General features: G+C 32.9%; 1 protein-coding gene across 1 annotated transcript; it reads right to left on the bottom strand.

Moving 5' to 3' along the window:
- Positions 1 to 1,840: 1,840 nt before the first annotated feature.
- LOC127086697 (ubiquitin carboxyl-terminal hydrolase 8) lies at positions 1,841 to 12,906 on the bottom strand. The gene is made up of 13 exons (XM_051027494.1): positions 12,611 to 12,906; positions 11,977 to 12,225; positions 10,411 to 10,552; positions 9,358 to 9,417; positions 9,155 to 9,250; positions 7,882 to 8,217; positions 7,616 to 7,756; positions 7,333 to 7,503; positions 5,513 to 5,776; positions 5,236 to 5,384; positions 4,178 to 4,711; positions 2,815 to 3,085; positions 1,841 to 2,497 (listed from the first exon to the last, which is right to left on the bottom strand). Exons 1-13 carry the CDS (start codon positions 12,694 to 12,696, stop codon positions 2,375 to 2,377), a joined length of 2,622 nt encoding a protein of 873 aa, XP_050883451.1. The 5' UTR covers positions 12,697 to 12,906; the 3' UTR covers positions 1,841 to 2,374.
- Positions 12,907 to 14,260: the final 1,354 nt, after the last annotated feature.

Genomic DNA, 14,260 nt, shown 5'->3' with positions numbered 1-14,260 from the left:
GACTTGGCCGAACAATTTGTGGAAAGGATCCAAGAGTTCACTTTATTAAGCAACATTGAAAGAGAATCAAATGCATAAAAGTCAAAGGGGGATACCACTCATACTTATATATATTTAGCTTGCGACAAATCTTTCTATTTATTTTAGTTTTTCGTCATCAATTAAGTGTAGGTAATTGTCTATAAATATTAATGAAATGTAATATATACAATTTTAAATATTTTAATACATTTTGATGTTTGCCAAAATATAACAAAACACGCGGGTTCTACTTTTTGTCTGGTTCATGAGAGGTTCTGGAGGTGTATCTCCGGAATAATATAATAGGATGGTACCGAAAATATATCTATGAAACCACCACTGATACAAGATAGAATTTTTTAGGTCCACATTTGTCTACAACTTCTATAAATTTAGGCTCTTGTTTTTTATTTTATGCAAAGAAAAATGTCACAAATAAACATCATCTGATATGTCTCAAATGTATCTTTTTGTAACATGACACCTAGACGAAAGTTTAAGATCAATGAGTACACCTCTTTTGAATATCTGCAATACGAAGTGCAGAATCTCCTATCTTACGAAAATAATCAAAAATTGTGAAGCTCAATTACCATTCAACATCAATTAACAACGAAGAGAAGATTGAGTTCAACAAATATGAGCTCAAGAAGGATACAGATATAAGGGCTATGTGGAATACATTTTTCCGTTTCGAAACAAAAATTTCAATCAAGGTGGAAGCGACGATTTCAAGATCGGTCAAAGATATTGTGAAGATGTTGAAGCGTCAACCTAGATATTGAAATGTATTATCTGATTTTATATTAACATCACATATGTAATGTTGATTTTATGTTATGAATGATAATTTTATTTTATTAAAATACAAATTTTTAATTTACTACTTCTATTTCTATTTCTGTATGCTACATAGATGCATCTACATACAAATTCTGGAGATGCATCTCCGAATCTAAAAAAGTCACACTCCTAAGACATGACTCAGAATTGACATAAGATGTATGACTCAGAATTGACATAAGATGTGTGTTTAGGATTCGTCTGAAGATACAACTCCGAAATATGGTGACATTTTAATATTTTTACATGGTACCCTAATAATACTTTTTTTTTTGGTGCAGGAAGACGTACCCTATCTTGATGGCTATACTTCAGGCCACTCTAATTCTATGGAGAAGAAGAGCCCAAGATTCAGCAAGAGAAATACTAGTAAAACGTTTCAGCTGCCTGAATGCGACAAAAACTCTTCAAAGCTTTTTCACCAAAATCTCCAAAGTTGTCCATTTTGTTGCCTCTGTAGTTAACTGAATGATGTATACCTCGTGGCTGTTAATTGAATGACATGCTCCCATTACATTCATACAAATGAATTCCTCCAGTTTTAAATATAAGTGAGAAACTTGGTCCGTCGGCATCCTGGGGAGAATTAACAAGTGTTGGGCATAACTGTGTTGCTCATATCCAGTGTTTCTGTGAGACCGGCAAAGTCTGCATTTCATTTTTTAATTGCTTTTTTCTTTTCAACTTAACCATTCAACGAAAACACAATCTATCAGGTTACACGGATTTTAAACAAGGTACATTTGAACACACAAGAGATATCATACTTGTGCTTTACAGCTACCATGGAACATGGAATTTAAATTCTTCCAAGAAAATGCCAAAGGCCATTGAAACAAATGTTCATTTCCAACAAAATGTGAATTTCAGTCATGCCAAATTCTGATTACCATAAAATAAATCAAAATGTTGAGAGCATCCTGATTTAACTAAATATGAATGAATTCAAAATGTTTATGAAAGCTAAAGAATACAATGAGGACAAAAAAATATAATTGAAGAAAATAAATGGACAGGATTAGGTCCAACTCTTCAAAAATAGAAATTCTCTTTACATGAACATTTGTAAACAAAATGCTTTGACACAACAGGTGTTGTCTGTCACCTCAGTTTTTACTATGTTAGTCTTCCTTAGTATACTGTCCTAACTCCTAAGTTTTAAAGTTACCATTTCCCTGGCGAAACTCCAACTGTTCTAAACTTTAAGAGTAAATGACAAAAGAATGCTACCTTGTCAAGTATACTTGTGAGAAGACTCAAAAAAGGGGCAGTCCGGTACACCATGCACTCACCATTGTAGGGTTTGAAGACGGTTGGATGTACATGACCTTAACTGCATGAGCACAAACTATTTCTGTAACTAGATCCTCTGACGACCAGGTCACAGGGAAGGAATCTTATCTTTGCACCAGGGTTCACCCTCTGTACACTTGTAAGACTATGATGGCAATAATGTTAATAAATGGTATCTAGCTTCAATTGGCTGTTCGAACTATATGCTACTCTCCCATTATGTTAAAACTTCAAAAACTCTTCTGTAGAAAAGAACATAGGCAGCGGAAGACTTTATCTTCTCCTTGCTGATGGGATAAACACGGCTATCATCAAAGTCATACCATTGATCACCACCATGCTACATTAAATACATGAGCAGAAGGCAGTTAGGAAGAACATTAACAGTTGCTTAAAGGACTTTTTTAAAAATAATTTCATGCAGAACATAGTTATGTCAAAAACATATATGAACTTTTCAGTGAAAAGGCCCATGGAGAGAGGCATAACATTCAGCACACAGTAAAGGCAAATGTAATGAAAAAATTGTCAAGTTCGCAAACAGTTCTTAATGCTTCCAGGACTTTCATTATGTTCTACTGATTTCTCATGGTCATAACCCAAATAACGTGCTTAAAAACGAAGAGGAAAAATATTTTAAAAATGAACAGCACTTACATGTACAAATGCGGTATAATGGCCACCCCCCATGCTTCCAAAATGATTACTGACAGCATAAAGTGTGTAATGATAAGACTTCTGGTTTCCATGAGTAATATAAGCTGACAGATCAAGGTGATCCACAGGGAAGTCAACAAATGTCTCCAGCTTGTTTTTCATGAATCGGCTATATTGAAACCTCTTGAGATGAATGACCAAAATTTCAGGAAGTCTCCAAAGATCTAACTTCTTACTGGCCTGACGATGATCTTTACAGCCAGGACAATACCTAACAATGCAGAAAACTACACCTTAGATACTAGTAAGACTGAAACATGAATAATTAATAGATAAGAGGGTGGGCATGTTCCAACTGTTGACTCTAATATATAGAATTGTTAGAACATGAAACAAAAGACCAGCAATAGTTGTAAGAAGTATTGACACAGCAATATTTCCAGACAAAGTTTAGCCGGAATATTTTCATGGCAGTGTGTTTAAGATTAAAATTAGGAAAACAGGAATCCAATCATATAGATATTAGATAATAGAACGAAGGGAAAATATAGAGAAAAGAGTTATATTGAAATTTTATCTGCTGATAAAAGTATAAATAGAAACTTAGATGATTACAAAACAAGCAGCTGTTCCTGATCAATTTTTTATTGACATTACTAAGGGTTTGAATCCATTAAGTGTCCAACTGATACCGTACAAAAAGTAATTTTGTGCAATAATGATAGTAATAACTCTGAAACAAAGACATATCTGAGATTAGGCATGTCCCAGTGTTCGACACCCATACAACACGTGTTCAATAGCTCAGACAAGTGTCCTAAAACATTTTTTTTGCTTAGACGCTTCTACGAGAGTTAAACATGTGTGCTGAAGCAGTGATGATCAATGAAGGGGTTAAAGACATGAAGTTTGATTACATCATTTTTAGATTTTCGGTATAGTAGATAGACGAATGAAGTTGAAAAACTATCATATTTTGTTTAAGAACATTTTGTAATGAAACAAATTGAAAAACTACCAATATTAATGTAGATCTGTTAAAATAATGTTTGTATTATATTTAATTCTGATAAATAAACAAATATGTGTCGGTGTCCTATATTTTTAAATTAGCAGTGTCGCCGTGTCTATGTCGTGTCACGCATCCGTGTCGGACTTTGTACTTCATACGGTAAGTGGACACCATAGCAGTTATGGGTTGAATACATAAATGTTGTGCTCATGTGCGTCTGAAACTAAAATTATTTGCCAAAGCTTGAATGTATAGTTATCCAATTTAAAATATTTCCCATATAGAAAAAGAATAACAGACATGCCAATCAAAGTACTTCTCTTTATATTATAAATAAACACGGTAACTAACCACATGTCTTCTGGGCCAAGAGGTTCTTCTTGTAAGAATGCTTCAAGACACTTATACAGAGAAACTGGTTCTTGAGGTCTCTTTGCAAAAAAGCCAGACTTGCAAACCTCGGGCAACGAACTACAAAGCTGTGTGTCATATTTTTTAGTCTGTTTTTCTGACCAACATACAAGCACGTGCAGCAGGTTTAACTCTCCATTTACTGTAAATGGTTCGTTCATTAATATTTTGGAATTCTTAACAGTCCCCTTATCATCTGTTAGGTAAAACTCCATTTCTATATCTGAAGGTGTATCTAACCCATTTACATTTGGATCTGAACAAGGATCTGTAACCCCTTCCACTTCTACAACTTCAGTTCTCTCAGACACAGCACAATTTTCTAAGGTCCCTTCAATTGAATCTTGTAATGGATGGAACCACTTCAGATACAAATTGCAGAGATCAGATCCATTTACAACATTGCAAAGACTAGCCACAACAGGAATTCCAAATGCCTTCCAATTTGGAGCCGATTTCCCGTAGATGTATTGCCTGACAAAATTATATCAAACACAATTTTTATAAGGCAAGAAAATAACAAGTGACCATAAAGTAGTACATGTAAAGCATTTTTTGTGAATGTAAGCTCGTATAGTCAACCATTATGCTTTTTAACCGAGTCTCTGGGGATGATTGCTGAATTAACTATAATAACATACCTGCTGAATGCGGCATGCTATAGTGATTATAAGTCGAAAAAGTTTCATGAAACAACTCAGCTCAATTTTTTTTCTCAAAGTTTTGTTGACATTGATCAAAGTCAGGTGATAGTCAATGTATTTGAGGTCATTTTTTTGTATATCGATTCCCGGTTAAAAAGTTTGGCTGGCACAACTACTTTTTCAGAAAAGTTGCTTGTAATTTGTATTCAACCATTAAAGTCTAAGACTGATTTTGAGTGTTCAAGAGAAACTAGCTCATTACACTCAACAGTCTACAGATATTACCCAAAAAAACAAAAAGGTCACTCTTTCCTGATTTAAATTACTCTTATCATCAGACACGTATTGACTTACTCCTCCATCCGCTGATTAATAAAGACGACCAGAGGGGCCTTCCCATTATCTTTCGGAAACCGGTAAGCAACTAGTTTGTCAGCATCTCTGATCAATGATAATGAATCAGCTGGATCCTCAAGGAAGCGTATGATACAATTGTTGTATACCTGTATCAGAGCCGAGCTTCAGAAATCATAAGATTTTACAAGATTGAAATGTATCAATAAAGAAACTCAAGGTACCAAGGAACAGAGCTCAAATTCAAGTTTAAACAAATAAGTTAGGATATGTATACCTCAGCTACTAAGAAGGTCTCATCAGGCCCCAAAGAGCATGCGATGCTAAGAGCGCGTGTAAGATCTTCAAACTTTCCATGTTTTGGAACGGAAATTGTATATGATGATAATTGAGGCATTCCATCACCAATGTTACTAACAACAGTTAAAGTCATTGTCCGCATTGTTGCTGAAGGTAGAGGTAATGACAAGTACATGAATGGATCAAATGTCACAGAGACCTTCCTACAAACAGGACAAACTAATGTTGATTTATATTGGCCCTGCATAAAATGATGAATGTGATCCACAAGGTAAAGAGAGTTACCATTAGGAAGAATATGTAACCAAAATATTTCAGACGAACATAATAAAAAAAGCAAAGTTCATCTCAAATAAATGTTCAGAAAAAATGAAAAAGCAGTAGCGACAGAAAAGGAGCGCAGAGCACTCTGTCAAGAATTTTAAAAAATTAGCATGTTTCCTTATTCTTCTAACTCCTAAAAAAACTGCTATCATAAATTCCTATCCATTTTAGATTCCATAAATTGTCAAGATTAAAAGACCACATAAAAGTAGCAGCAGCCAGCATCAAATGCATATTTTTCAGAAGTATTATGAACTGTTATCATAATACCCTTGACCATTTATGAAAGACTCAATGGTCAATCTTCAGTTTTCCTTTCCACCTCTCACATAAACTCATTACTCTTGCTAGATATGTCCCAGCACACAGACACTCACAGATGTTTTTGAAAGCAATTCAATTCTATCATATGATATCTAACACAATACATGTGATTTGAAACTTTAAATGCATTGTTCAGAAACTTTAAAAGAATGGTCAGTCCTAAATAATACAATGTCTGTGTATGTTGTTAGAATTCTCTTAGATTGACAATAATCAAGCTGTAATTTCTTGAATTACTGAATTTGGCATGACAGACAGACATAAGAAGCTGTCACTCATAGTTACAGCCAATTATTTAAAAATTTAAACTCTTTAAGTAACAGTTTTAATAAATTTGTAAATGTCCAAGAAAATCATGAATGTGCTTTATAAGTGTTGGAATTAGTAACTTGTTAGAATTCCTAGACTGTACAGATTAGTGCGAATAAATTAGGCTCAAATTAGTGGATTTATTTGCAACACCAATAGTAATGCAAGGTCGTGTGATCTTAGTTAGACACGCAAAATTACAAATTCTATATGGTATCAGTAGTTGAAAAGAATTAGAGGAGAATAATACTTTGATTATGTAAAATGTACAGGGAATTTCTCTCTCCAATAGAGAGAGAATTAGAATCCTAGATTAATCACACAGATCCTAGCATAGTTACATGATGATAAAAGACTACCAAAAAATATATTGGCTAAAGAAGGAAACAATATAAATGGTATACTATTCTAATTAATATTCTGATTCTGCAACATTAGCCATATTATCCTAGGGTTACTGTGCGTTATTTTTTTTACTGTGCTCTTCCAGTGAGCTTCCTTTTCAGCACCATTTTCCATCAGTACCAACTGTGTTCAGCCAGCTGCACCAGTTCCTCTCGGATGCAACACTGTCGGCAAGCACGGCGGTGCTTTTCCTGCCGCCGCCATGCACCGTCACTGTCCAGTCATTCAGCTTGAGGAGGAGTGCTAATCAATTAGGCATTCAATTTATTAGTTTGTAACACCGTTGTCTGATTTGAGTTAGGAACACAATTACAAATTATTATAGTAAGTTTCTATAACAAACTGCTACTATCAACCATGAAATTATGGGGCGCCTCACATCATGTATGTGTCATAGTGAAGTAAAAAATTGCATAAAATGAGATGAGTACATACTTGGCACACGTCAACAATGACTGAATCATTGCGAGCCAGATGATAATGCCAATATTCATCAGCCACTTCTTCATCTGGTCGACCATCTCCATCCTTGGCTTCAACATAAGGCTTACATTTAACACGATTCAAATCTTCATGAAGTCCGTCCAATAAAAAAGCAAGAAGCTCCTGTTAAGAAAAATGCATATGCATATATTGTACACAATGTAAGGGTACATGGAACATGAGCCTTGTATAAAAGCAAAAAGAGACATAGAAAGAAAGGGCCAAATGCACTAACTTGCGAATCATGCTGATTAAACCCACTAAACTGAGGTGCAAATCTAGCAAGTTTTGATTTGAAAATCCTTGGTGCCACAGGACTTGCACCAGGAGCCCATAACTTCCTAAGTAAATCTCCAAATGCCGACGCTATCTCACCCTGGCAAAGAAGCATATGTCAAGAAAGAAATATTTAGTGAAAGACATCATTAGTATAGAAGTGCCATAAAATTCTTGATACATTAAACTAATTGATTATGAGTGATGAATAAATTGATCACATACATTCATGCCCAATGGGTTATCAGGATTGATTTCTCTACCATAATCTTCCAGAAAATAGTCAACAAGCTTTGGTGTATGTGCTAAGCACTGAAGGGAACTGTTCATGAAGCAAGTATTTCCCAGGTTCTGTAATCCAGTTAATCCCAAGGAACCCGCTTCACCAGGTCCTAGAGAGAAGGTCAAAGAACCCACACGCATACAATCAGAATTTAAACTGTCAGCAGTACCATTCATCTTCATCGAAGCACTGCCAGAAAAATTTGCCATCTCATCTTTTTTTCCTTCCCTACATCTCATTGAGTCTGACAACCCGTAAACTTGCAACTCTAAAAGAGTCTGTATACATTGTTCATAGTTAAAATTAGTTTGGCAGATAAGGCAATCCAATCATAGCCAATAATTCTCAGAAGGTAATGTCATTATAGTAAATTTTAATAAAAGCCATAAAGAGACACACAAGACAATAAATCAGAATAAAAAACAATAGCATATAAAACTCACAGAAATTTGAGTTATCCTCACTCTATTCATACAGGAAACACAATAAGGTAGATTCGAATACACTCTTGCATCAACAAACCTAATATAAAATGTTAGTTCTCACTACAGATTGACACTTAAAACTAAAGCAGGAATACAAAATCCTACAACTTAACATTGAGAATTACTAACAAAAAACTTGTGAGGAAAAAACACAAACAATATTGTGTTGTATAAGGAAAATATGAAGGAAACAAGTAGCTTTTAAAATAAACTACAGCAAACATTTGTCCAAAATCTAAACTATATTTAATTTGTATCGCATTTGTTAACTGATTACTGAATAACGTCTACAAATCCCATGCAAATATCGGGCAATATAGAAATACCCAATTAACACAGTCATGCTCATAATAAAGTTTCTACATAGCTATCAAAGTCCGATGTAATAATTACTAAGGAGAAAGGACCCCAAGCAAAAATCATAGGCATAAGAAACACAGTGCTTGTCGTGTACAATCCAACCTGCACTTTGACCTCATGCAGTTCTTTTTCTATAAATCTTTTATAAAAAAAAAAAAAAAATCTACCAAGTGCTTGAAAGTCTCGATCTGCAAGAAAATGTAATCTTAGACAGAATGCTTAATCATCAAAGGGACGTGGAACATAATAGATGCCTGTCACTGATGTTGGGAAAAGGCGAAGGTTTGTAATCAAATTTTGACCTGTGAATTTAAATTACACAAACAAGCATGAACAAAAAAATATTAAATCAAAACCTAATACCGCATACCTCCTGATCTGACTGCCTTCGACTGTCCGTGAGCACATGATTTTCGTCATCATTAAAAAGCAAGGTTATTTGACCAGAAAAGTCCCAAATGCGTAACTGTATAATAAGTTTAAAATTTGTCAATTTATTGCAGTAAAAGTTGAATTGTCCACACACAACCACACGTAAGTATAATTGTAAATGTAAATATGATATTGCATTACCATCTCTGAATCCACACTGAACATTTTGCAGGCTCTTTTATAAAGCTCAACTGTATTGTCCTAAAAAGAATGGAATAAGTTTGAAGAGTTCATTAGAATTTGAAAAATAAGATTATAGTAATAATAATAACAACAACAACAAAGTCTTATCCCGCTATGTGGGGTCAGCTACATGAATCAAACGATGCCATAATATTCTACTCCCTCCGTCTCAATTTAGGTGTCTTCTTTGAGTTATACACATTTTTTAAGATGGTGATTTATTGTGTTGATTTCAATAACAAAATGAGTATCATTTACTAAAAAACCTTCTTAATAATATGTAGTGGAGTAATTATATGAATCAAAACACAATAAATAAGGCTAAGTTAGAGGAAAAACTAATACTAAACGTTGTATTGGTATTTCAAATGGACAAATAATTTGAGACAAATAAAAATGGCAAAGAGGATACCTATTGAGGGACAAAGGGAGTATCAAATATCATATTTTCATCCAACTCATTAGTCTCTACTGATTTGACTATCCTCTATTTGATCTAATTTTCTTACTACATAATCCACAAGTCTTCTCTCAACATCCTCAAACCACCTAAACCGAGTTTCAACCATCTTTTCTATGGTAGGTGTGCTACCCCAACTGAATTCATGATTTCTCCATGATGTATGAATTATAAGCACTTATGTTGAATCAAATTATCCAATAGTGAATACACACTTCTATTGTGTTTAACATTATCTTCAAAAATTCTAGGTCTTAGCCCCATCCAAACACAATGTGGAACCTAACCCAGCCAGACAATAGATATGTATGTTAAATATGTCCTTTCTGAAATCATTCCTTTAATGAATATAAAACAACAATTAAAGAGAGCATGTAACTTATGTCTTTTGTATCTGATATCTCAGTATTCCATGAAAAAATATAACTAAAAACGTTCCCTAATAAAATTGCTTACCACTAATTACATCATGGCAGCCATCATGCTAAAAAAATTGAAAGGGTGAGGGAACAATAGCTATGAGAGAGAAACACACGCACACATATATATACCTTTTTGCTTATTCTTACTTCAAAGGAATTTGTTTCCCTCTGAACAGAAAGCCTGAGTTGTAACGGATATACATCCCCAATATCATTGTCGGTTGCTGAAAAGCCCTTCTCATCTTTCATTGCATTTTTTGAGTCGCTGTGCCTAAATAGAATATCAAAGCATGTGATGATGAAGATATAAGTACATAACAAACTATATATCATGGATTTACAAAAACTTTTATCAGTTGCATCAAGAAGCAGGAACCACAAACTATTTCTTATTGTGAATCAACATTAAAAAACAATACATGCTAAAACAGCAATAAACCTCTGTTCCACTTATTAAGAACACATTATTTGCTACTCGAACTTCTAAATAGGAAGTACTAAACAAAGACAAATATGCTAATTTAATTATTCACAAACTCAAAAATAGTAAAATGTCCTGAAGTTATGAATTGATTTCATCAAATTTATATATAAATCTATGTTGTTAATCTCAGATAGTGTCGCATAGTATTGACCCCCTAAAATGCTATAGCGGATAGCGGGATAGCCGCTATTGCAAAGACTACCAATCAGCGTACAAAGTAAACATAAATACTCAAAAGTAGAAAAATACACAAAACTAAAGAGACCATCATACTTAATAATTAAAGAGCCTAAAGTATAGAACTTAAACCGAGAAGAACATAACAGGACTGGACTTAAAGTAGGAAGAAGAACATAATTGTTGGTCAGCAAGAACATAATAGAATGAAGAACAAAACATTATCCTTAGAAGGGTTCGAATTGATATTTATACCCTTAAAAAGACAACAGTTTAAGAAAATTGAGAATTTTCGCCCCGAAACCCCAATAGTGGATACGATAGCGGTTTGGGGCCGCATTTTCATTACAATTAGTGGCCGCAACAGCGCTGTTGCAAATGGAAGCTCGCAGGCAAAAAGTGTCACGCCGAAATCTAACGCTGCTTGCTATTCCGCTATATTGCGCACTATTGACAACATAGATATAACTAACATGCTGGTTGTTTTAAAATTCGAGAGTTATATGAATTATATATACGACATGCAGTACCATCAGGTATTACTCATTTAGGAGATAATTACATATTAATGGTCAAATGAGATTTCTATACAAAATTGGAGTGAACTAGCATAGAAGAATAAATACGCAATATAGTTCAGCAATCAACACACACAAAATAATCCCTCCACTAGCCTTCTCACCCATAACATCTGTCCCTAAAGTATAATTATTTTGCTATAGAAACAGATATATTATTTACGTGAAAACGCTGGACCATAAATATGAAAGGCTGGGAGAATTTCACACAACACAAAGTACCAATCCAGCTAGCTAAATCACACAAAGTTATGAGATCCAGCAAGCTAAATCATACAGAGTTACGAGATCCCAAGTCCAAACCATATATTGAAATCAAAATTCTGCATCGGAGAACATTCTAACTTGAACCTAATGCAGTTCAACTTTATATTTATATATCTTTACTCAGACAAGAATCAGATATTTAAACAACAGAAGAGAGATAGGGGGTGAGATTTTCTCTATGCCACTCACCACTTGAGTGCCTGCAACCACATATCCCCGGATACCAAAGCAAAATCCCGCCCAGATACACCCACTTCACCATTCTCCAGAATGTGCCGCGATTCTTCCTCCCTCTGAAGATTAAACACAAGATCTGAGTTGAAGATGTTATTGATGATCTTCATTGGACCATAGGATGAACCAGGCGAAGATGCATACACAATTCCCTTCTTCTTATCCAAATCCACGGGCATTGCATCTTGAGAATCCTTCCACCACCTGAAACACACAATCATCATCCATTGATGCACTTCGCACATTCAATCAATTTCTTCCAACCAATTCACACAAGCTGAGACCAAATCAAAATCAAAATCAAAGCAAACCACAAAAGTAAAATCATTCAATTAAAAACCAAAAACATCCACACAAAAAAAAAGACATAACGAAATTGAATTGAGTCCGTTTAAATCGTTTGAACCCTATGGGACATTGTAAATGTTGAATACTTCAATAATTATGCATCTATACAAACCAACAAAACATCGAAATTGAGTCACAGATTTGGAAAAGGAAAGTTAAAGAGAACGGAGAATTGAATTGAATTGAATTAAATTAAATTAAATTGAAGTGAGAATTAGTGAAAAATTGAAAGGGAAAAGACCTTTGAGGAACGAAATAGACTCGTTGGTCCTTGTTAGAGTCTGGTCCTTGAGTGTTATCTGAAAAATCTTCGGAACCACACTCCATTGTAGAGAGAGAAAGAGATTTCGAATTGGTTTGGAGAAAATGCAGAGTGTTATTTCAACATTCAAGAGAGAGAAGAGAACGAAGGATTTGCAGAGAAAAGAAAGAAACAAGACCACAAGTGGAGATTTTTTCTGTGAAAGAAGAATGCAATGCAATGGAAGGAAGAAGAATATACTATACTATACTATCATGCGTTTTCGAGGATTTAATAATTACACCTCATTTTCTTCATCTTAAAAATGAAGAATAAATTTGGAAAATTCTTTTATTCTATATTTTAATATTCTTTTTTTTAAAATATTCAATATTTTAATTAAATATTCTTCTTTTCGATAAAAAAAAAATTTAATTGAATACAATGAATCAAACAAAGCATATTCTGAATCAACCCATTATATTATAATTCAGAATTTAATTGATATGCACTACCAATATAAAGATTTTTTTACATGATTTAATTAATCATGATTATTGATTATTTGAAAAGGTTGATTTTTATTTTTTTTTACGGTTAATTAATCGCAACTACGGATTTATTTGAAAGAATTGAGTTTTATTTTAACCATTTAAAAATTAATACAAACGGATGATTGTGATACATTGACAGTATAAATCTTTTTACTTAGACAATGTATAACAATTAATCTCGGTAATTTATAAGATATTTTTTAAAATAATTTATTATATATTTTTAATCATTATATATTATTTTTATTGTCGTTTATGCATTTATACTATATTTTTTAATCATTATATATTATTTTTAATTATTATATATTATTTTTGTATCTATTTTAATTTTGTATAAATTTTATATAATTTTAAAAAAAAAAAAAAAATTAATATAAATTCATGTTAATAGAATTGTGACTAAATCAATCTTTTTAGAGAAAAATGAATATGCACTAACAGTGTAAAATATTTTTACACTGTCAACCAATGAGACTCGTATATCTTGTCACATCACATTTTTATTTTTAAATACTGTTATGATTTGACAATATAAAATATTTTGATTAGATGTCAGTGTAATATTTCTTTATCCTGAGAGTGCACTACCTTTAATCCCATCTTTTTATCAGTTTGGTTTAAATTTCATTTTAAATAATTAGAAAATTTGAAAAAAAAATCAAAGTGTTTAACAAAGTTTATTTAAAAGTTAAAATTTAAAAAAATTAAATTGAATTGAAATTTAATGATGGATACCAATAAAGTCAAACTAATTACTTTTATTTTATTTGTCTGAATTCATTTTCTCTAAAAATTGAACCCTAGTTTCTAGATATTGATATCTTATTTTTTTAAATTGGACCATATCTTCTAAATTATGATATCTAGTTCTTTAAAATTTGAACCCTAACTTCTAGATACTATATCTTATTAATAAAAATAGTTCAAAAAAATCGAAAAAATTTATGTAAAAATAGCATTGTATTAAATAATTGATACATGCAAATAAAGACAAACTAATTACTTTTGTTTTTTTACTCAATTACTTAGGTTTGTTTGGATTTATCTTTTCTAAAAATTGAACTATAACTAAAATAAATAACTCGGATGTCAC

Source organism: Lathyrus oleraceus, chromosome 5 (genome assembly GCF_024323335.1).
Source record: "Lathyrus oleraceus cultivar Zhongwan6 chromosome 5, CAAS_Psat_ZW6_1.0, whole genome shotgun sequence".
Lineage (NCBI taxonomy): Eukaryota > Viridiplantae > Streptophyta > Magnoliopsida > Fabales > Fabaceae > Lathyrus > Lathyrus oleraceus.
Note: the sequence above shows the minus strand (reverse complement) of the source record. Positions and strands in the feature narration are given on the sequence as shown.

Bases quoted from the DNA above. Each gene is read 5' to 3' on its own strand.
- LOC127086697 (XM_051027494.1), bottom strand. From the start codon at position 12,696: ATGGAGTGTGGTTCCGAAGATTTTTCAGATAACACTCAAGGACCAGAC. The intron at 5,385-5,512 runs GTATACATATCC...GCTCTGATACAG, and splicing joins AGACCTTCTTAGTAGCTGAG to GTATACAACAATTGTATCAT. The intron at 4,712-5,235 runs GTAAGTCAATAC...TAATTTTGTCAG, and splicing joins ATTAATCAGCGGATGGAGGA to GCAATACATCTACGGGAAAT.